General features: G+C 53.7%; 1 protein-coding gene across 1 annotated transcript in view; it reads right to left on the reverse strand.

The window, feature by feature from the left end:
- Positions 1-16,282, reverse strand: part of NECAB3 (N-terminal EF-hand calcium binding protein 3) — a 34,000-nt gene extending 17,718 nt beyond the window's left edge. Inside the window, exons 1-5 of the mRNA XM_030963583.1 lie at positions 15,628-16,282; positions 10,494-10,518; positions 9,294-9,402; positions 2,602-2,627; positions 1,311-1,408 (exon numbers count right to left, since the gene is read on the reverse strand). Coding sequence (XP_030819443.1) covers positions 1,311-1,408; positions 2,602-2,627; positions 9,294-9,402; positions 10,494-10,518; positions 15,628-15,720 — 351 coding nt within the window. The 5' untranslated portion in view covers positions 15,721-16,282. The remainder of the gene's footprint in view (positions 1-1,310; positions 1,409-2,601; positions 2,628-9,293; positions 9,403-10,493; positions 10,519-15,627) is intronic.
- Positions 16,283-21,427: the final 5,145 nt, after the last annotated feature.

The following is a 21,427-nucleotide window of genomic DNA, read 5'->3' on the forward strand; positions in this document are numbered from 1 at the left end:
CAGAGACACAAATCTGATGAATGTGGGACTGGGCCCCCTTTTCTTCTCTGTCTCACCAAGAGCTCAGAGGAGCATTCACACGGATGATGCCCCTCACCTGCTTCAAAGGAAGGGCCTTCCCAAGCTCAGCAGCAGCCCAAGCACACAGCTGAGCCCTCTGACACAGCTCAGGTGCAGAAGGAGCTGCTGGGCCCTGGGCAGGGCCCTTCCAGTGCTGCCTTTCCCCACTGTCCCTATCTTGAGGCTGCCCAGCACAGCCAGGGCTCAGAGCCTGCCCTGATCAGCAGCCTCCAAACTGCTTCCATCAGCACAAACTGCAGGGAGAGAGTGAGCACTGGGGCAGGAATGAGCCCTGTACCAGGCTGGGAGAGCAGGAACTGCAGCTGCTCCTGCCCCTCCTCTGCAGCACAGCCTGGGCTGGGCTCCATCCCGAGCACCACCAGCCCTGCAGGGCAGTTTGGAGCCTCACTGCTGGTGGGAAACACTTTGTTCTGGCTCAGAACTCGACACAGGCTCCCAGTGATGCTCCCTGAAAGTGTCTGTGGGCAGGACACTGCAGGGAGCTGCTGGAACAGGCACTGCCAGAGCCCTGCAAGTGGGGATGATGTCCCCAGAGCATTGATGATGCCCCCAGAGCATTGATGATGCTCCCAGAACACAGATAAGGTCTCCACAGCACAAAAGTTCTGGATTTACCCTTCTCTGTGAACACCTTTGAGCCTGCTAGGGAAACCTCTAGGATGTTGCCCTGGAAGAATTCACCACAGGCTTTGAGAGTGCCTCTCACCTTAGGGTGAGCTGAAAGGGGCTTCCCCCATGGTGTCCTGCAGCAATGTTAATCTGCCCTTTGCTCACAGGTCACTGCCCTTTGTACTGTCCCTGTGCCCCCAAACTATTGGTTCCTGACCCCATATTTAACCAAGGACACTCACTGTTTGCCCTGTCCTTGTCCCTGGGTTCCTTCAGTGCGACTCTACAACAAACCTCACTGGAACTGTACACAGAGACCCTTTCCAGCTCTTTTTGCCGACCCAGCTGTGCTGACAGTGTGGATTTAGTCTTGCCTGAGCAGCTTTCTCAGAGGATGCTTTCAGGAAAGGTAGCAGCAAACACCATCCATCAACACCAGGCTGCTGCCCTTGCCCTCCTCCAGGCTGTGTGCCTGCACATGCAGGCAACCCAAGCATGCACAGACACTCCTGATTTGAGGGGTTTGTTGCCTCCAACCCCCAAATTCCACCCTAAGAAGCAGCTGAGCTTACCACAGCTCCAATTTCCCACCCAGCTGCCCTCCCCTGTGCCATCCTTACCAGCTTGGTTTTGTCCATGGCTGCCAGCACCGCAGCGTTGAGCGTTTCCAGGGCAGAGAGAACGTTCCTGTATTCCCCCAGGTATGCTGAGAAATAATCTGCAGCAGGACAGAACACCATGGTCAGGCTCCTGAGCATCTCCATCTCTGCCTCCCCTGCTCCTGCTCCCCACACTCAGCCCAGAGCTGCAAGGGGGGATCTCACTTCCCATTCCAGAATCATTCTCCCACTTGGACTGAAAGGAAAAGTCCTTCCCTATTGTCCTGGGATTAAGATGTGGTTTGGCAAATTCTATTTCTGTATCTGTCAGAGGTGGGGCAGTTCTCTTCTGTTCATGGGCAGTTTTCTTTATCTCCCCACAGCCAATCCTCCCTCCAGGAGATCTCTGCTGTCCATGGCCACTGAGTGTCCCTGCAGGGCTGATCCAATTCCAGCATCCCATGGGGAGATGCTGCGCCCAGGGGAGGAGCCAAGCATTCCTACCTGGATCCAATCTGAGCCTGGAGCAGCACAGCAGCCTTTGCCCAGTGCATTGCCAGAGGAGCAGCTTTCTGCTGCCCTGCATTGCCAGAGGGAGCCCAGGCCCATCTGCAGCAGCCCTGGAGCTGCAGAGGAAAACTCCCCCCTTGTGCAGGATCCCTGCTCCAGCAGCAGCACAGCTGGCACTGCAGGAGGGCTGAGCCCCCATGGGATGGGGCTGTGCCACCCCCTGACACACAGGGGGCAGGGCCTGCTCTCACTCTGGCAGGGTTGGTTTGTATTGCTGCATTGTTTATTTTATTTTTATTTTTTCCCTAATAATGAACTGTTATTCCTGCTCCCATATCTTTTCCTGAGAGCCCCTTAATTTCAAAATTATAATAATTAAAATCTAAAAATTAAAAACATTTAAATATAAAAATATAATTATAGTTAAATTATATAATTAATCATAATAAAATTAATTATTAATAGTTATTATTAAATATAATTAATTCTTATTAAACTATTAAAATAGAATAAAATTTATTGTGATTTAGAAATTACAATAATAATTTTGAGATTATTATGATGATTTCAAAATTATAATACTTCAGAGGGAAAATGCATTTTCCATTTCAGGGGAAGCTGCTGCCTTCCTTAGCAGACACCTGTCTGTTCAAACCAAGACACGTCTCCCCTTGGGAAATGCACCTCTGTGCTGGGGTCCAGCCACAGGGACCTTTGGTGCCACCCAGTCGTGCCCAGGTCAGACACACACAAACCCCACCACCCACGCTGGGGAGGGGAAGCAGGAACATCCCTGACTTACCACACAACTTCTCCGTGTCCACGTTGCTGCAAGAAACACAGAAAAGCTCCTGTTAGATACTGGGGCTGGTGTGAGGGAAACAGTGGGGGTGAGCAGGGGTTTGGGGGCTTGTCTTGAGTCCTGGTGGATTTTCATGTTCGTGTATTTTCACAAGCTGCATTAGAAAAAGAAGGAGCTGCACAGGGTCAGAGCCAGCAGCTCAGGAGCCATTGCCAGCCCCTGCAGCACCCAGGGGCTGAAGGAGCAGGAAGATCTGCTCCACCACCATCTCCTGGAGCTGGAGTGTGCTGGGAGAGGAGTGACAACAGAGTGGGGCTGGATGGAGGTGCCCCCCACCCCTGGCTGGCCATTTCTGAGCCCTGGAGCTGCTTCTTCAACCCATCCTCTTCCCCCAAAGGTGGGGAGCATCCAGCCAGGGCTCCCTCCTTGTTCATCTCCGACCTCAGCCCAGGTCCTCCCCATGGCCAGACCCCCTCAGCTCCTCCTCCTGCAGAGCCCAGGTGCTGTGGGGCTGTCTGCAGGCTCCAGAGCAGTTGTTCCTCCCCTGAAGGTCATTAAAGCAGGGATCTGGCTCCAAAACCCTGGAGGCAGGGGCCAGACCCCCACTCTTTTCACTAACAGAGAGCACAATACCCCCGGCATCCCTGCAGGGCTGGGGCAGGTCCCTCCTGAGGCTGCTAAAGGTGCTGCTGGGGTGGAGAGGAGTGGGAATCCACAAAATCAGAGGGCTTGGGGAAAGCTGCAAAAGGCAGGACTCAAAGACAGCAGAACTGTGATTAGAGCTAAGCAGCAGCCATGAGATAGGTCAGCAGAAAAATTATTTAAAAAGTAGAAAAGTAAGGACAAATAGAACAATGTATTAACACTTGTCTAGAATAACTCCCTAAGCTGCAGAAAAGTTTATCTAGTGAGATACTAGGAAGTTCTAAACTTAATAATGGAGCTCTGTGCATTGTGCTTTAAGGCTCACAAGCAGGTATTGTATTTGAAATAAGCAAGCATTGTTTAACCAAAGGTGCCTGTGCTTATAGTGGTTGGATAGAGCTACTGTCAATGTGCTTTTGCTTTGTGTGATTGGTCAATAAACTTATAAAGTAAGTTGTAACATTAAGTTCTGGGTCTGCTGCCTGGGATGTGAGCTGGTGGCATCTTCCCATTGTCATAACCATGTAATGAGACTGATGCTGGAAAATAAAACAGCTCAAGGCACGTTCCACAGCAGCCCTGTCCTGTTTGTGATTTGTACAGAGCCCCCGGCCAGCGACAGAGAGGGAGGAGGGAATGCTCAAAAACAGCCCCAGGTTTTGGGATGGGTCTGCAGGGTGCTGCAGGATCTGCTCAGGTGGCCAAAGGCACGGAGGCAGAGCTGCTCCCCATGCCCAGAGCCTGCAGGGCCAGAGCCCAGCATGGCATTTATTCAAACCAGCCTCTGCTCCAGGCTTTCTGCTGCCTAAACATCCCCCAGATGATTACAACCACTTTTAATCCTGATTGGGAAAGTGGAAGAGAGCCCCAAAGAGAGCTTTTCAAGTGTTTTTTAAGTGTTTAAGTGCTGTCACACATGGGGGAAGTGGCAGTACCTGGAGTTTGCCAGGCTCCCAGCACAAGGAATGCTGCAGTGCTGCTGCCCAGAGGTGGGAAACCATCACCCTGTCCCCCCCGACACTGCTCACAGGGCAAAGGGACAAAAACACACCCATGTAAAATTAGAGAACAGTGTGTGAAGTGTCCAAAATGCCATTTAATGTGAAATAATTAAGGCAAAAATCTTCCTACAGCTTTTCCTGAGACATCAAAAGCTGTTTGTGTCTCTCCCTTCCTCCTGGGCTCCATTGAGAGCACTTTAACAGTGGGCAGTGGCTCAAAGCTGGGGAATATTTTGGTGTGAGGGGTGGCAGAGCCAGGGCAGGGGGCTGCAGGCTGCTCTGGGACTGCACCGGGAGCTCTGAGCAGCACAGAGGGGCAGGAACATTCAGCTCAGCTATTTTAAACACACAGCAGCTGATTCAGGCAGGGCTCTGCGCACTGACCTGGCACTGCAGGCACTTTGTAAAGGGGAGAAAAAAATCCTATTTCCCTTGAGACTCGATCCAGATAAACCTGCAGAGCCACAGCCCCTCACTCTGCCCAACTCTGCTGATCCCACCTCAGGCCAGCTCTGCCTGACACAGACACTGGGGTTTGGGGCACCAGCGTGCACTGGAAAAAGGGTTTGCTCCTTCTGAAGTTTTCCCCTTTATTTCTGGCACCTGCCTGGAGCCTGCAGAGCTGCTGCAGTGCTGCAAGAGCCCTGGCACTGCAGCATGCACAGCACAGCCCCAGAGCTGCAGGGAAACCCTGGCTCCCACCTGAGAGAAGGTAAAAATCACCACAGAGGGGATGTGGACACCTGGTGCACACATTATCCAGGCGTTTGCACTGGTCCCAGTGAGCACCTGGGGCTGGGACTGGTTTCAGCAGGAGCAAGGAGCCACCAGCTCAAATCACTGCTATGCCAGCAACAGCAAGGTGTGACAGGAGCTGCCATCAGCTCCCACCCTGTGGCTTCCAAGGTTATTAATAACTCTTTATATCTTTATATACATCTTTATATATTTTTATAGATATATAGATCTTTTATATATAAATATATATATTATATTATATATAATTATATATATTTTTATACACATCTATATATATTTATATATTTTTATAGATATATATTTATATATATATAAAAATATATATTATTATAGATCATTATATATATCTATTATATTATATTATATATAATAGATATATATTATATTCTATATAATTATATATTTTTAATCTATATTATATTCTATATAATTATATATCTTTATATACATCTTTATATATCTCTTTATATATATTTTAATAGATATATATATTTTATATATATAAATATATATTATATTCTATATAATTATATATATAATTATATATTTATTTATATATAAATTATATATAGATAAAAATTATATATATATAAAGATATATAAACATATATATCGTTATATATATCTTTATATCTTGGCTGCGTAAGAAGAAATGTTAACTGATCAATCACTAAACCACTGACCATTGAACCAATCAATGACATCTCGTGGCAGGAATGCTCCCTGTGGGAGCTGTCCAGGGGAGGATCTGCAGCCTGTTCCACCAGCAGCCCTGCAGGGGAACCTCTGCCATGTCCCAGAGGCTGCAGCAGCCCCCAGGCACAGCCAGGGGCAGGACAGAGCACAGCAGGCAAACCCCGGGGCTGCTGGGGCCATTCTGATGCTGCCAGAAGTGATTCACACCAAAACCGCGGTGGAGCTCACCCCCAGCATGTGCCCACCAAATGCTGACCCACTTTGCAGGGCTGCCAGGGGCAGCAGGCTTTCCTCCCTGCCATTCCCACTCCAGGAGAAGAGCCATCTCTGCCTCCAAAGCACTCATCCTGAGACTCTCCACATCTCCCAGAGCTGTATTTTGACTGTGCTCAAACCACTGATTAACTGTAATTAAGCCTGAACTGATGATGGAGGAGCTTGTCATCATTATGCTGTTGGGATTTTGTCAGAATGTGCCTGGAATTTATGCAAGAAAACAGCAATCAGCTGCAGAAAAGTAGACTTTTTTTTAATTTTTATCATTTATCATGTTGGGAACCTCCACTGCCATCACAGATCTGCTTTCCAAACCTTTTTTGTGTGACACAGAGTGTTTCAGTCTCTCTCCATCATCTGGGGCTGGCAGATTCTGCAGTCTCTGAGTAAAGAGAGGAGAGGGAATGCACTCAAATCCCTTTGTCTACACAACCACAGGCTTGAGGTTATTTCCACCAAGAGGCACCACGTCAGCACTTCCATCCCTTGTGGCTCCAGGTCAAAGGCTCTGAGCAATCTGCACCCAACTCCTGAACACCCTCATGGGAAGATGCATTTTGCAGACCTTATTTTTCTAAATTTTCCCAACAGTACAGGACAGAAGGACAGGTAAAATCCAAACAGCAACTCCCTGGGCAGGTTTCACAGGGCAGGCAATTCTGGATGCAGCTGCGGAGCTCACATACTTCCAAAAACATCAGTCTCTCCTCACCCAGACGTGTCAGAGGATGAAAATGCTCTTCTCCAGGAAGATGAACCTCACTGTGCCACTGCCAGAGCTGGTGAGGAGCTCTGGACCAGCCACACAAAGCCATGGACCTGCTGCTGTACCAGCTGCCAAACAGAGCTGAATTTGGCTTCAACATAAACTTTGAAATGTCACAGAATTAAAGTGAGGGGATACTTTATGCTAAAATGGAACCATTTTCTGAAATTCAGAACAAAACCAGCCTGGTGTGGAGATGTAGAATGTGAAGTGACCCCAGCAGAGGTGTGTGATGCACAGGTCCCAGTGTCTCACCTGAGAGCCAGAGGGGTGGGAGGTGAACAGAGGAGGGCATGGGGCTGTCTGGAAGGGCAACAAGAAATGTGGGAGAGCTCTGAAATATTCATGTTCCCAGCAGCTGCAGGTCCCAGGGGTGGCTGAGGGTCAGGAGGGGTCTGGGCATGGAGGTCTCTGCTACTGCCCCTCCTCAGGTCAGCCTGGCAGGGCTGAGGAAACACAAATTCCAGCCTGGACATGGCAAACACGGCACCAAACCCACCTGCTGGATTGAGGATGAAACTTTCCCATCATCACTAAAGCTTCAGGACACAAAAGCAGCACAGCAGATCTGCTTGCAGAGCTTGGAGCTGCTGCCCAGCTCTGTAATACTCTTCAATCTGGCAGCAAATTTTGGCCAGCTCTCTGAAATATTAAGTTCCTGACAGTGCCAGGGACAAGGCCAGGGGAGAAGGGCTGTCCAAGCCACCATGGGGACAGCAGGGCACCAGCCCAGGCTCATCCAACACCAAATCCTGCACTCCCCAAACCCCATGCTTCCTACATTTGCAGGAATTTGCAAACAGCTCTGAGGGTTGCTTCTGCTCTTGGTGGCAGGAACAGAACAAGGACCCAAGGCTCACACCCTGCTACAGATGTCACCAGCTCAGTGCTGTCACAGCTGCCCTCACTGCAGCCACGGCTCCCTGGGCAGCACAGCCCAGCCAGGCCTCCTCAGCTGCTCCAGACAGATGGAACAAACCCCACCTGAAGGCAGGAGACCTTCCCTGCTCAGCTTTGAGGTTAAAGCTGGGTTAAAGCTCCCAGCTTCACAGAATTCCCAGAATGACCAGGTTGGAAGAGACCTCCAAGATCATGGAGTCCAACCCAGCCCCAGCCCCTCAACTGAACCCTGGCACCCAGTGCCACATCCAGGCTTTGTTAAACACACCCAGGGATGGGGACTCCACCACCTCCCTGGGCAGCCATTCCAGAACTTTATCACCCTTTCTGTTAAACCTTTTTCCCAATATCCAACCTGTATTTCCCTTGGCGCAGCTTTTGCTGCACCCTGTGTTTTCCAGGGCTGTTGTGGCTCTGAGATCACCCCAAAATGGGGCAAGAGGAAAGGAGCATTTCCAGAGGAAAGGGAACACTCACTGCAGCTTCCTGGGATCACCGCTCAGAGACAGAGAGGTTTCCAGAGACGTTCTCCTGCTGCCCACACCCACAAGCCCAACCAGCAGCTCCAAGGAAAGCAGCACATAGTTGCCCACCCCTGCAGTGGGAGCCAAACCCAGCCCCAGCAGCACTGGGAGTTCACCATCCCCACTGCCCCAGTCCTGAGTGGGTGGTGACACTGGGTGTCTGCTGCTGGTGGCATTTGGTGGCTGTTGGCATCTCAGAGTGACAAGGGCCCTCTGTGCCACTGCCCTGGGGCCAGCATGTGCAGCTCAGGCTGCCCCAAATTTCCTCACCCTGGCAGGGACCTGTGCCCTGGTCAAGGGTGTCAGAGGTGCAGGGGAAGCCAAAGCTGCCCCCAGACTGGGGGGAAGCTGCAGCCCCTTGTCCCCCAGCAGCACCCCAGTGTGTGGGCAGACCCCAGGCATGCAAGTCAGCAGCACCCAGCTCCTCCCAGTGCCAGGACAGACCCACCCACAGCACCCAGCTGGGCATAGAGACCCCAGTGAGGCCAAAATATCCAAAAAGCTGGGATGAGAATCCCAGCTGAGCCCAGCAGAACCCTCTGGATAGCACCACTCATGAGGAGACCAGAACTAAACACAATTCCTTCTGCTCTGTGGGGCTTTCTTTTTTTCAGAAGTAGCTACCCTAAATTCCCTGTTAGGAGACCAGAGCTAAACACAATTCCTTCTCCCAGTCTGTGGGGCTTTTTTTTTTACAAGTAGCTGCCCTAAATTCCCTGTTCCGTGCACCAGGCCCACTTGTGGTGGAAAGCAGCTCTTACATAAGTGCCAAGCAGCTCCTGAGTCAGCAGGGGCAGAGTCTGTGACTTTGTGTGTCCCCACAGCAGCACAGGCTCCTGCAGGCACACAGCCTGCTCCACGGGCTGCCTATTCCTGGAGCACATTTTCCAAACCACAGGAATGGCATTTTCAGTGCCTGCTCACTCTCTGGAGCTGCAGGAAATCCATGGCTGCTCTCAAAATGTCGGGCTGCTCTCTCAGTGGCTCTGAATACCTGCCTGTGGCAAGAGGTGGGTTTGTCTCACCCTGATTATTTATCACACCCGCCTCCCAAGCTCCTCCACCTCCAGTCAGGCAGTTTTAGCTTCTCCTGCATCTCCTCAGTGCCACCACCACGGTACTCACTCTGAGTGACGCCTGTCAATGCCACTGAACAACTCCCACAGCTCCTCCGAGCTCAGGATGCCATCAGAGAAATAGTTCTTGAACTCCTCAAATGACAGCTTCCCATCATCTGCATTCAAAGGAAAGGGAAGAATAATTATGGATCTGAGGAAAGCAGCATCCCAGCCCTGCGTGGGACGGGGCTGGGCGTGTTCTGCATGATAATTACAGCACAAATCTCCCTGAGAGCCTGGCCCACCAGCCCAGCAAAAACACGGGGTGCTGCTGGAAGTGCAGGTGGGAATTTCAGCCCTTCCCTAAAGGCCCCACTGTGGTGTTCTCAGAAAGGCACACACACTGTCCAAGAACAGCATCAGATTTCCATGGAAAGAAAGTGCTCTGCATGGACTCAAGAGCTTTTTCCTTCCGTTCTGTGGAGGACTGCAGCTCCTGGGCTGCACTGTGATCTGCAATAAAAGCATCTCCTGAGCTACCATGCAGGAAAAGAGCCCAAGAGAGTGTGGGAAGGTTCAGGGAAACCATTTGTGATTTTGGACCTCTTGGCTTATGGGTGCTGGATTAAAAACTGGGTAGCAGAGCCTAAATCCCAAATGCCAGGGGCTCCAGGGGCACCCAGAAACAGAATCCCCCAGCCAGGAGGGTGAAACTTCCCCATCATCACTAAAGCTTCAGGACACAAAAGCAGCACAGCAGATCTGCTTGCAGAGCTTGGAGCTGCTGCCCAGCTCTGTAATACTCTTCAGTGTGGCAGCAAATTTTGGCCAGCTCTCTGAAATATTAAGTTCCTGGCAGTGCCAGGGACAAGGCCAGGGGAGAAGGGCTGTCCAAGCCACCCTGGGGACAGCAGGGCACCAGCACAGGCTCATCCAACACCAAATCCTGCACTCCCCAAACCCCATGCTTCCTACATTGAAAATTCCTGCAAAACAACTCTGTCTGAGGGTGTGCTCTGTAAAACCCTGGACTGAGCACAGAGACAGGACCAATCCTGTGAGGGACTGAGCAGAATCCTGACAGCCCCTGGGCAGGAGAAGGGCTTGGAAGGGGCTGTGTCCTGTGTCCTGAGCCCATTCCCAGCCCCTGGGCAGGGATCCAGGTGAAGCAGAAAAGCATTTTCCACCCTCCCTCTTGCAGCCAAAGCTCCCAGTGGGCAGGAGCCAGGCAGGGAGGGGGAGGCAGCAGCAGGAACAAAGCACTCACCGTTCTTGTCGGCTCGCCGGAAAATCTGCAAGACAAAACACAACAGGAGAGAAGGGCAGCTGAGCAGTGAGCCAGGCAGCACCCAGCACCACGGAAAAACACCTCCAGGAGCTCAGGGAGAAGCCCCAGCTGTTGGGATTGCACAGGCTGCCCTGGGAAATTCCCCTTTACCAATGATTAAACCCATTTCTTGCCTCTAATGCACCGAGCTCTTGGCTGAATGAGCCTGGCACTCACAGCAAGCACCTTTAGAAAACACACAGGCAAAGCAGAAAGGACTTTGCTGCATCCTTGTGATGGCAACTGTTTAATTTTTCAGTGCATTTAAAGGAAAGAGCATTAAGAATAAACCCAGTCTGTAAGGAAGCACTTTGTGCATCACCAACACTCCAGCACCTGCATCAAGGAGCAGCTCCTGCCCTGAGCTTTGTAACCAGCCCTCAGCACAGCCCTCCCCACAGCTCCTCGGCATGCACACTCACTGTAATTAATCATTAATGAGTTAATTAATCTGTAACTGCTTCTGCCACAGGGCACAGCTGGAGAGCTGCTCCAGCTCAGGGTCTCAGCACAGATTCCCAACCATGAGGCTTCTCCCATGCCCCAGGAGAGAGCTGGGGCTGCTCAGCCCTGCTGGGATCTGCTTCACCAGGAGTTATTGGGGCTGACTCCAGTGAGGAGCAGCATCGCTTCTGAACCTGGCAACATTTTCCCAGACCAAAATGTACAAGGTTTTGTCCAGCACATCCTAATGGAGGCAGCAACAGAAAACTGTCTATGTGGAAACTGTCCTTTATATCATCCTGGCTTGTGGCCACATTTCTGTTCACAGAGAAAAGCAAGGTACAACTTCCCAAGGATATTTCTGGGAATCACAGAGAGAAACCTCAGAGAAAGAAAGAACAATTCTTATCTCATTTACTGCTCCTCCTGTTGTTCACAAGTGGAATGCATTGTGGAAGACTGTTTACCTGAAGGGAATTGATAATTGGATTCTGGTGTGTTTTGATTCATTGACCAATTGAATCCAGGTGTGTGTGAGGGGCATGAACCAGTTTTTGCTTGGCACTGACAGTCACGAGATGCTGGACAGTTGAGTGCAGCTGGGTGCTTGTGCAGATTCAGTGTAATATAGTATAGAATAATATAGTATAATAAAATAATTAATTAGCCTATATATAATAAAGTAATAATTAATTAGCTTTCTGATAGCCTTCTGAATAGAGTCCTCCTCATCATTCCTCCCCTTCGTCAGGGTTGCCTTGATTTACTATACTGGCTGATGAAGAAATCTGCAGGTCTGAAGAAAGATTAGGAAAAAAAAGGGCCAGGAAAGGAGACTGAACTTTTCTGTTCTTGCCCCCATGCCCAGAGCAGCCCCAGTGGCTGCACAGACAGAGGCACCACTGCCCCTCCTGCACCACCCACTGCCAGCTCCATGCACGTCCTGAGGCCCTGAGAAACTGAGGCAAAGTAGGAGCTGCTCAGGAAAACCCCCTGAGCCTCTGGGTTGCAGCTGGCCAGAGGCTTTTCTAGGGCTGGAGCTGCCTGGTTCCTTCCCTGGGAAGCAGGAGCAGCTCCTTGGAGGATGCTCCTGTGAGCACAGCGAGCTCCTCCTGCCCCAAGCTGAGGAGCTGGGGCTGCCTTGAGCTGGGCACTGTCAGGGAACCAACCATCCCTGGGATCCCAGCTGGCCAGGAAAGGGGGTGGGCACGCCCTGAGCACCACACAGCACACACTGAGCTGAGATGGGAACCTGCAGCTCCCAAACAGTGATGATTTCTCTGGATTTTAGAGCAAAGCTTTCTCCAGGCTAACGGGTTCTTTGTGGGGTCTCACAGCTGCAGGGGCAGCACCTGTGGTATTGTATTTACAGTATTTATTGTATTACTATTTTAAATTTGTATTTATTGTATTCCTGCCCCAAAAAAGGCAGGAATGATGAATCTGACTCCATGTTCTCAGAAGGCTCATTTATTACTTTATAATACTATATTATATTAAAGAATGCTATACTATACTAAAGAATACAGAAAGGATACTTACTGAATGCTAAAAAGATAATAATGAAAACTGGTGACTCTCTCCAGAGTCCTGACACAGCTTGGCCCTGATTGGCCAAAGAGTGCAAACAACTCACAGCAGAATGCAATGGAACAATCACCTGTGGGTAAACAATCTCCAAACACATTGCACATGTGAGCACAACACAGGAGGAAGCTCCATCCCACCACCACCAGAGCTCCTGCAGGCCTGGACCTGTCCCCACGTGCCAATTGCAGCATCCAACCAGCCAAAAGTGTCTGTGGGGTGAAACACCACACACCAGCCAGCCCAAAGTGTCTGTGGGGTGAAACACCACACACCAGCCAGCCAAAAGTGTCTGTGGGGTGAAACACCACACACCCAGCCAGCCAAAAGTGTCTGTGGGGTGAAACACCACACACCCAGACAGCCAAAAGTGTCTGTGGGGTGAAACACCACAGTGCCGCTGTTTGGTTCAGCACCAAGGGCCAGACAAGCTCAGGCACATCCTGTCCTGCTATATTGGTAATTATTCCAACAGCCCCTGGCATGGCAGGGCTCTGGCTGCCTGCAGCCAGCCCATCCCTGCCTGAGCCCAGCCCAGCCGGCACAGAGCCCTTTCCACGCTCCACAGGGCCGGTGCTGTCCCCTCCCTGGGCACAGGGGTGGCAGCTGAGCGCTGTCCCCAGTGAGGACAGCAGCCTGGACAAAGCCAGGGGAAGGTGATGCAGAGCCAGGCTGGGAGTGGGATTAGGGCCCTACAAGGAATCCCTCTCTTGCCTCAGGGTGCAGCCCCAGAGCACAGGGGCACTGCCTGGAGCCTGGGATGTTTCCCTCAGCCCTTGGGCTTGTGCCTTTCCTCATGGGACCAAGGGAAGAGGCAGTGAAACAGCATTTATTTATGGGATGAGCCCCACACATACCCCGGGAAGGAAGGAGATTATAGGATTCCTCCCTGCCTGCAGGTCTGGAGGCAGCCGCGGTGCTGGGGAGGGGACAGCTGCCCTGGGGACAATGTCACATCGACCCGCGGCAGGCTGGACAGGCTGTGGTCAGGCAGCAGAACCCGTCCTTCCTGCAGCTCCCATGTCCCAGGGGGGACAGAGCAAACCCTGGGCCTGAGGGATGAATCTCCCCGAGGCTGGAGATGCTGCACAGGGCCATGGCAGCACTGCGGCTCCTACCGCGCCTGCAGCGAAGCGTCTCGGGCAAAGCCCTCCTCCTCCTCCTCCTCACTTCTCCCAAAGGCAGGAGATGTGCTGGCAGGTCCCAGAGGAGCAGCAGCCGCTGGGATGTGCTGTGGGCAGCGCTGCCGGGAGGCAGGCAGGGATCCTGCCCTGCTGCCGGGGGATGCTCACCCCGACCAGCCTGGGTGTCACAGACATCTTTTATGAAATATCCTTTCCTTAGGATTTTTCCTCCTGAGAAGCCGAGACCTCAGGAACAAAATATAAACATTGATTATCTGCTGCTGTGGAATGCAACAGGTGCCTCTGTGATTGGCCCATGTTAGATGTTTCTAATTAATGGCCAATCACAGCCCAGCTGGCTCGGACAGAGAGTCTGAGACACAAACCTTTGTTATCATTCTTTCTTTTTCTATTCTTAGCTAGGCTTCTGAGGAAATCCTTTCTTCTATTCTTTTAGTATAGTTTTAATGTAATATATATCATAAAATAATAAATCAAACCTTCTGAAACATGGAGTCAGATCCTCATCTCTTCCCTCATCCTGGGACCCCTGTGAACACGGTCACACCTGGGGGCAGCTGGGCACCAGCCAAGTGCCCAGAGCCAAAGGTGCAGAGATGAAACTCACCCTGCCAAGCTCCGGAGCAAAGCTGGGAGCAAAGGAGTCACAGGGTAGAGGAAGAGAAGCCGTCAGAACCCGGAAAGCAGCTGCTAGAGTTGTTAACATTTCCCATTTTAATTGCTTTAATGACACCCTGAGGGATGGATGTGCGACTCAGCGAGTGCCCTGAGGAGCTGAGCTGGAACACAGCTGTCACCAGCCGCCCCCTCCTGCCCACCTCCCCTCAGCCGAGCAATTAGCGCGGTTAATGATGCTGGCTGGAGAGCCTGGCAGCCCGAGCCCCCCAGGCAGGAGAGAGACCCTGACCCCAGCTGGCAGCTGAGCGGCACCACGGCTTCCCAGCGCCTCCCTGGGCATGCCAGGGGGTTTGGACTGCACCAGACGTGGCTAGTCCAGCCCGGGATCTGCTGTTCCCCTCCTCTGGGATAGGCTGGGGCACGGGGTGAACCTGGAGCGGGTCAGGACGGAGATGGCAGCTGGGACACGACAGCTGGCACCGACCTGGGTTGTGCCAGTGTCCGGGCACCTCATCCTTAAGCCTGGCTGGCTTTCTCCTCCTCCTCCTCCCTGCGGCAGGGCAGGGGCAGCACCTCTGTCCCCACATGTCCCTGGTCCCCAGGGTGGCTCGGAGTGCAGCGGTGCCGGACACATGGCAGTGCCAGGGCTCTGTCAGCAGGGCGATTTGGGCAGGAGGGCCGGAGGTGCTCCAGGGGTGCCCGGGCTGTGCCCCTGGCCCTGGCACATGGCCAGCACGCAGCCACCTCCCTCCCAGAGCCCCGGCCCCTGGCCCAGGAGGGGACGCGGTGTGACAGGAGGAACCGTGCCAGCATCCCCGAACACAAAGAGCCACCACCTGCATTTCCAACTCCCCCGTGCCACCCACAGCCGCCAGGATGCCGAGGCAGCCTCCAACCCGCACGGAGCATCCTCCTCCACAATCCCGGAGCGTCGGGAGCGGGCAGGGACAGGGGCTGCACCCGGGGGCTGCCGCAGGCACCGCTCTGCTGGATCCCATGGCTGTGAACAGCTCCAGGGAACCTTCCACGGCGCTCCTGCCACACAGCTCCCGCTCCGGGAGTCATGACAGCCAGCTCTGGATGAGGCGTGGGCTGTTCCCAGCCACCAGAGGCCCAGCATTCAGCAGAAGGACACGACATCATTACTGAAGCCATCACGACCAGGCTGGCAGGGGCACATCCCCCGGGCCGGTTGCTCCGGGAAGGAGCCTCACCCCACGCCAGCCGTGCGCGGCTCCCGAGCGGGGCACAGGGTGCGGGGTCCCGCCCGCGGTACTCACGTCGTGGAAGATGGGCAGCGGCTGGCGGCGGGGCTTGGGGCCGCGATCTGCGGAGAGCAGGCACACGGCCAGCAGCTCGGCACACGACATCATGGTCCCGCCGGGCGCGGTGCTGCGGGCACCGGGGCAAGGGGAGCAGTGCCGGAGGGCGCGGTGCCTTAGGGCGCGGTGTGGTGCCCGGGATGCGGTGCGGTACCGCAGGGCACGGGTTCGGTGCGGTGCCCGGGATGCGGTGTGGTGCCCGGGATGCGGTGCGGTACCGCAGGGCACGGGTTCGGTGCGGTGCCCCGGGATGCGGTGCGGTGCCGCAGGGCAGGGGCGCTGCTGTACAGATGGGCTCGGTGCGGTGCCGTAGGACGCGGTGCGGTGCCGTAGGGCACGGCTAGGCGCGGTACCGTAGAGATGGGCTGGGTGCGGAAATGGCCTCGGTGCGGTAGGGATGGATCTGGTTCCGTGCCTTAGCGATCAGCTGCGTGCCGGAGGGACGGGTTTGGCTCTGTTCGGTGCTGTAGGGATGGGTTCGGCAGGGATGGTTCGGCTGGGCTCAGTTCGGTTCGGCAGGGTGGCTCGGTTTGGTTGCCTCGGCTCGGTTCAGCCCGGCTCGGTCCGTGCGCCGGTCGCGCCCCGCCGATCCCGACTCAGCCGAGCGGCTCCGCCGCCCAGCCCAACTTTGGCTCCGCGGAGGGCCCGCCTCCTCCGCCATCCGATTGGTCACGAGCTGTGATTGACACCAAAAACCACCAAGGGGCTTGGCGGAGGGGAGAGGGGCGGGCCCACGCTGGGTCCCGGTGCCCGCTCGCCGCTGAGGCGGTCCCGGTCGGACCCAGAACAGCCCCGTGGGATCCCCGTGCTGGGCTGTGTGACCGTCCCTGAGTGTCCCAGTGTGACCAGAGCTATCAGTGCTGGCCCCACAGCAGCCCTGGGTGCCCCAGCTGATCCCAGGGTGGCCACAGGTGGTCTCGGTGTGGTCACTGTTGGCCCCGCAGTAACGCTGGGTGCCTCGGCTGGCCCTGGGGTGGCTCTAGTCTGGTGACGGATGGTCCCAGTGTGGTCGTTGTTGACCCCACCGTAGCCCTGGGTGCCCTAAGCAAGGCCCCAGGTGGTCCCAGTTGAGCCATGGATGGTCCCAGTGTGGTTGCTCTTGCCCCCAGGGTAGCTCTGGTTGGCCCAGATGGCCCTGGGGCTGCCCCAGTTTGACCATGGCTGGTCCTAGTGTGGTCATGGCTGGTCCTAGCATAGCTTGGGTTGTCCCACTGTGGCTCCAGTTGGTCCCAGTTTGTCCACAGGTGGTCCCAGTGCGGTCACTGTTGGCTTTGGGACAGCCCTGATTGTCCCAGTTGGTCCCAGTTTGACCACAGCTGGTCCCAACATGGGCACTGATGGCACTGGGAAAGCCCTGCTTTCCTCAGCTGGCCCTGGGTTGGCCCCAGTTTGACCACAGGTGGTCCCACTGTGGTTTTGGTGGCCCTGGAGTGGTCCCCTGACACCCAGGCTTGTTCCACATGAGTTCCTGGTGGTGCCAGCCCCTCCATGCCCTCAGTGCCAGGCAAGCTCCGAGCTGCTTCCCTCCAGAGCAGCATGCCAGGATCCCAGTACCTCCAGAGATGGGAACCCCTGCCCCAGCCGGCTGGGGGACACGAGGAGGAGGAAGAAGAGGAGGAGGAGGAGGAGCTGTGCCCATCCCTTGCCTGGCACAGGCATCTGGGGGCTTGTGCCTCCATTCCAGGATTTCACTTCCTGAAAAGGGCCATGAACCTGTTTTGCTTGGATTTTGCAGAATCCCAGGCAGGCTTTGCCTCCCTCAGCACCACCTCTGCTTTCACAGGGAGCTCTGCAGGACGCCCTGATTGCTGAGCTCAGCTCTGCTTGAGCCAGCTCTCAGATGCAAGCCCCTTGCCCACCCCAAGGTGACCCACTGCAGCACGTGGAGCTCCCTCACCCCCTGCTCCCCCTGGGACAAGGTGCTCCAAGCTGAGCCCGCGGCATCACAGCTATTTTTAGCATCTCCCAGCTGTTCCAGGTGTGTGCAAAGCAAAAGAGGTGGAAAAAGCCCAGCTGGGCCCTGGCAGGGGCATCCAAGGGCTCCAGGGTGCACGTGCACTCACTGCCCTTGGCACGGGGCTGTCCCTGTCCCCAGAGAGCTCCAAGGGCTGGAGCTGAGTGTGACCATCACCAAATCCATCTGAAATGGGAGCAGGAACAAAACACAGGCAAGGGGTGCAGCAGGGACAGGAGACTCGCCCTGCATGGAGTATGGAAGGAGCTTGGGTGATGGCGAGGCTCTGCCCTGGATCAAAATCCCCCCCCCTTGGAAGGGTTCCCACACTCCCATCTGCCCCAAAAACCCACACTTGGTGCCCAGTGGGATCCCTGGGAGTCAGCATCAGGTTCCATGTGGGAAGGAGCAGCCTGAGAGTGAGTGAACTTCACCTGGAGGGTGAAGTTCAGACTGATGGCAGGAGGTGACAGGTGTGACCGTGCTCACAGGGGTCCCAGGATGAGGGAAGAGACGAGGATCTGACTCCATGTTTCAGAAGGCTGATTTATTATTTTATCATATATATTATATTAAAACTATACTAAAAGAATAGAAGAAAGGATTTCATCAGAAGGCTAGCTAAGAATAGAAAAAGAAAGAATGATAACAAAGGCTCGGTCTCAGACTCTCTGTCTGAGCCAGCTGGGCTGTGATTGGTCATTAATTAGCAACATCCAACATGGGCCAATCAAAGATCCACCTGCTGCATTCCACAGCAGCAGATAACCAATGTTTACATTTTGTTCCTGAGGCCTCTCAGCTTCTCAGGAGGAAAAATCCTAAGGAAAGGATTTTCCATAAAAGATGTCTGTGACAGACAGGTGCTCCCAACTCCCAGAAAGCCACGGCAGGGAAGGGGGACATGGCCCTGGCTGTGGGGGACACCAGGGCTCTGCTCTGCTCCCCAGCACCTCAGCAGGGAGCAATTAAAGGGAGCAGCCACTCAGCAGCATCCCAGGAATAAACAACGCTGCTCCTCAGCTCCCTGAGCTCCCTCCTTTGGAGGAAACAGGAGGGATTTTTGCAAATCGGGAAGGGTGGCGTGGGATGCAGAGCTGGGGCAGGGCACCCCTGCCTACAGAGACCCCAAACCGCTCTAGGACCCTCTGAGGGGGATCTGGTTAAAGATACAAACCCTTACGGGGGGCATTAATGCCCCTGCCAGCCTGTCCTGGAGCTCACCCCGCTGTGGAGCTCTCCTGACCCCCCAGATCCCAACCCTACAGCCCAGGGCCAGGACACCGCGGGGCTGCCTGGGCTCAGCACCGTGGCCACATCCTGCCCAGCATTTTCCAGTGCCAGGGGGGTCACCATGGTCCCTGTGGGGTGACACTCCTGGCAATGAGCTGAGAGCCCAAGGATGAGTGCAAGGTGCCCATCCCCTGACCTGCTGCCTTCACCTGGCAGAGAAAAGCAGCTTTGGAGCAGAAAAATCAAACCAGACAGTGCCTGAGGCTGCTTCCCAGCGCTGCCATGTGCTCTTCTACCATCAGCTCCCTCTCCAGGCACCCGAAATAGCAGAGGGAAGCCCTTCAGCTGCATCATGAATCATCCTGGGAGGCACAGTGGTTATTTTTACGTGGCTCATGTGGAGCTGGCAGTGCAGCCCCCAGGGCTGGGCAGTGCTGCTGCAGTGGGACACAGCCCTGTCCCTGTGCTGGTGTTCACAGGGGTCCCAGGATGAGGGAAGAGATGAGACACTTGACTCCATGTTTCAGAAGGCTGATTTATTATTCTATGATATATATTATATTAAAAGAAAATTATATACTAAAACTATACTAAAAGAATAGAAGAAAGGATTTCATCAGAAGATTAGCAAGGAATAGAAAAGAATGATAATAAAATCTTGTGACTGCTCACAGCCTCAACACAGGTGGATGTCATTGGTCATCAAATAAAAACAATTTCCCATGCTGGATAAACAATTCTCCAGATCACATTCCAAAGCAGCAGAACATGGAGAAGCTGAAGCTTCTCAGCTTCTCAGGAGAAAAGATCCTGGCAAAAAGATTTTTCATAAAATATGTCTGTGACACTTTGCCTTCTCTCGGGGAAAAGAGGCAGAGCTGTGCTGCTGCTGGGGTGGGCTGGCTGTGGGAGCAGCCCTGTGGAGCTGGGGATGGCAGTGCAAGTCCTCTCCCCTCTCCCTGTGCCCCCTGGATCCCATAAAAAATATTTCCTGTGCTGGGGTGTAGGAGTGATGGGGGTAGGACGGTGGGGATGGATGGACACGAGAGATCTCTGCAGCCAGGGCTGGAACTTGGGGTTTATTGCAAAGGGCCTGGGGGCAGGGCCCTGCTGGGAGCTGCCAGCCACAGCTCAGAGCAGGCTGAGAGAAGAGAGGGGGAGAGAGGATGGGAGGGTGAGAGAGTAAAAGCGTAAGAGAGTAAAAAAGGTAAGAGAGTAAAAAGGGTAAGAGAGCGAAGTTCCTGTTCCAATACAATAAATCTTCTGTGTTGAATATTCTCATTCTCACCAACCAATCTAGTACAAGATACAAATCCCACAGCATTTCCATACAGCCTATAAGAATCATTACATTACCATACTGTGTTACATTTTAAACCCTAAAAACTCCTCTTTGGGCCCCTTCTGCCAAGCTGTAGGGTCTGCTCTGCCCCTTGGGCCTGTCTGCAAGCAGAGGGTGTTGTTCCATCAGAAGGGGATCACCTTCAGTGGCCATGCCATTGTTTTCCTGTTGTTCAGTAACTGAGGGATCTCAAAGCTTGCTTTCATTGCAATCTCACTTAGAGTTTCCATATTCTTAAAACCTTTTGCCAGGCAATCATATTGATAAGGCTTTCCTGTTTCATCTTCCCCAACACCAGGGTCTCTCCCCTTTGCAGCACTGCAGATCACCATCACCCATCACCATCACCATCCATTATGACAGAACGAAGCAGAGGAGAGGAGGAGGGATGGCTGGGGAGGAGCTGGCATGGGCTGGGCTGGGCACCCTGCAGTGCCAGGGTACCTGCTGCTGATCTCCCAACTTCTGGGTTATGGCTGGGCCCTCCCAGGGGGCTCCCCTGTTGGGGCAGACCCTCCTGGGGTGGTTTTGTGTCAGGAAAGAGAGACACACTGGATCTTTTTGGTCTTCAGGTTCTTGTTTATTATTGTCTTATCTAGAGTTTTGCATGCTGACAACACCAGGCTCAGCACACTGGAAAAGCACCACAAAATGGCCAACAATCTCCTGTTCCAAGGTCTTTTAAAGCTAAACTATCCAATTAAGAGCTGACACCTGGATTATTTTCCCTTTTAACCCAATGACTGATCCCACAGAGCCCCTAATGAGGGCTTTTCTGCCCAATTACAAAATGCCACCCAAACCCAGGGAGAAGAAGGCGTGGGAAGAGAGGCACAAGGGTGCAGGCAGGATGCCAGGCGGTGTGATGGGCTCTCTGTGCCACCCAGCAGCCTGTCCTGACCTGGGATCCCATTGCAGCAGCAGGGGGAGTTTACACAACGTGCTCAGGGTGAAATATTTATCAGGCTGTTGAAAGGCAAACCAGGCAGGAGGCTGGGCAGGAGGAGGGGAGAAAGGGCACAAACAGGGGCAGGAAGGAGCACAGCCCTGGCTGCCAGGAGCCCCAGGGAACCCCAAGCTCCCCTCTCGGGGGTGCCCAAAGCCCCTCAGTCCTGGTGTGCTGCAGAGGGACCAGGGCAGGCAGGGTCAGGGCTGCTGCTGGCTGGCAGTGTGTCTGTCCCCAGGCAGCAAGGACACAGGGACCTCGAACTTTGGGCCAGAGACCTGTG

This window comes from Camarhynchus parvulus, chromosome 20 (assembly GCF_901933205.1).
Source record: "Camarhynchus parvulus chromosome 20, STF_HiC, whole genome shotgun sequence".
NCBI classification, from domain to species: Eukaryota; Metazoa; Chordata; class Aves; order Passeriformes; family Thraupidae; genus Camarhynchus; species Camarhynchus parvulus.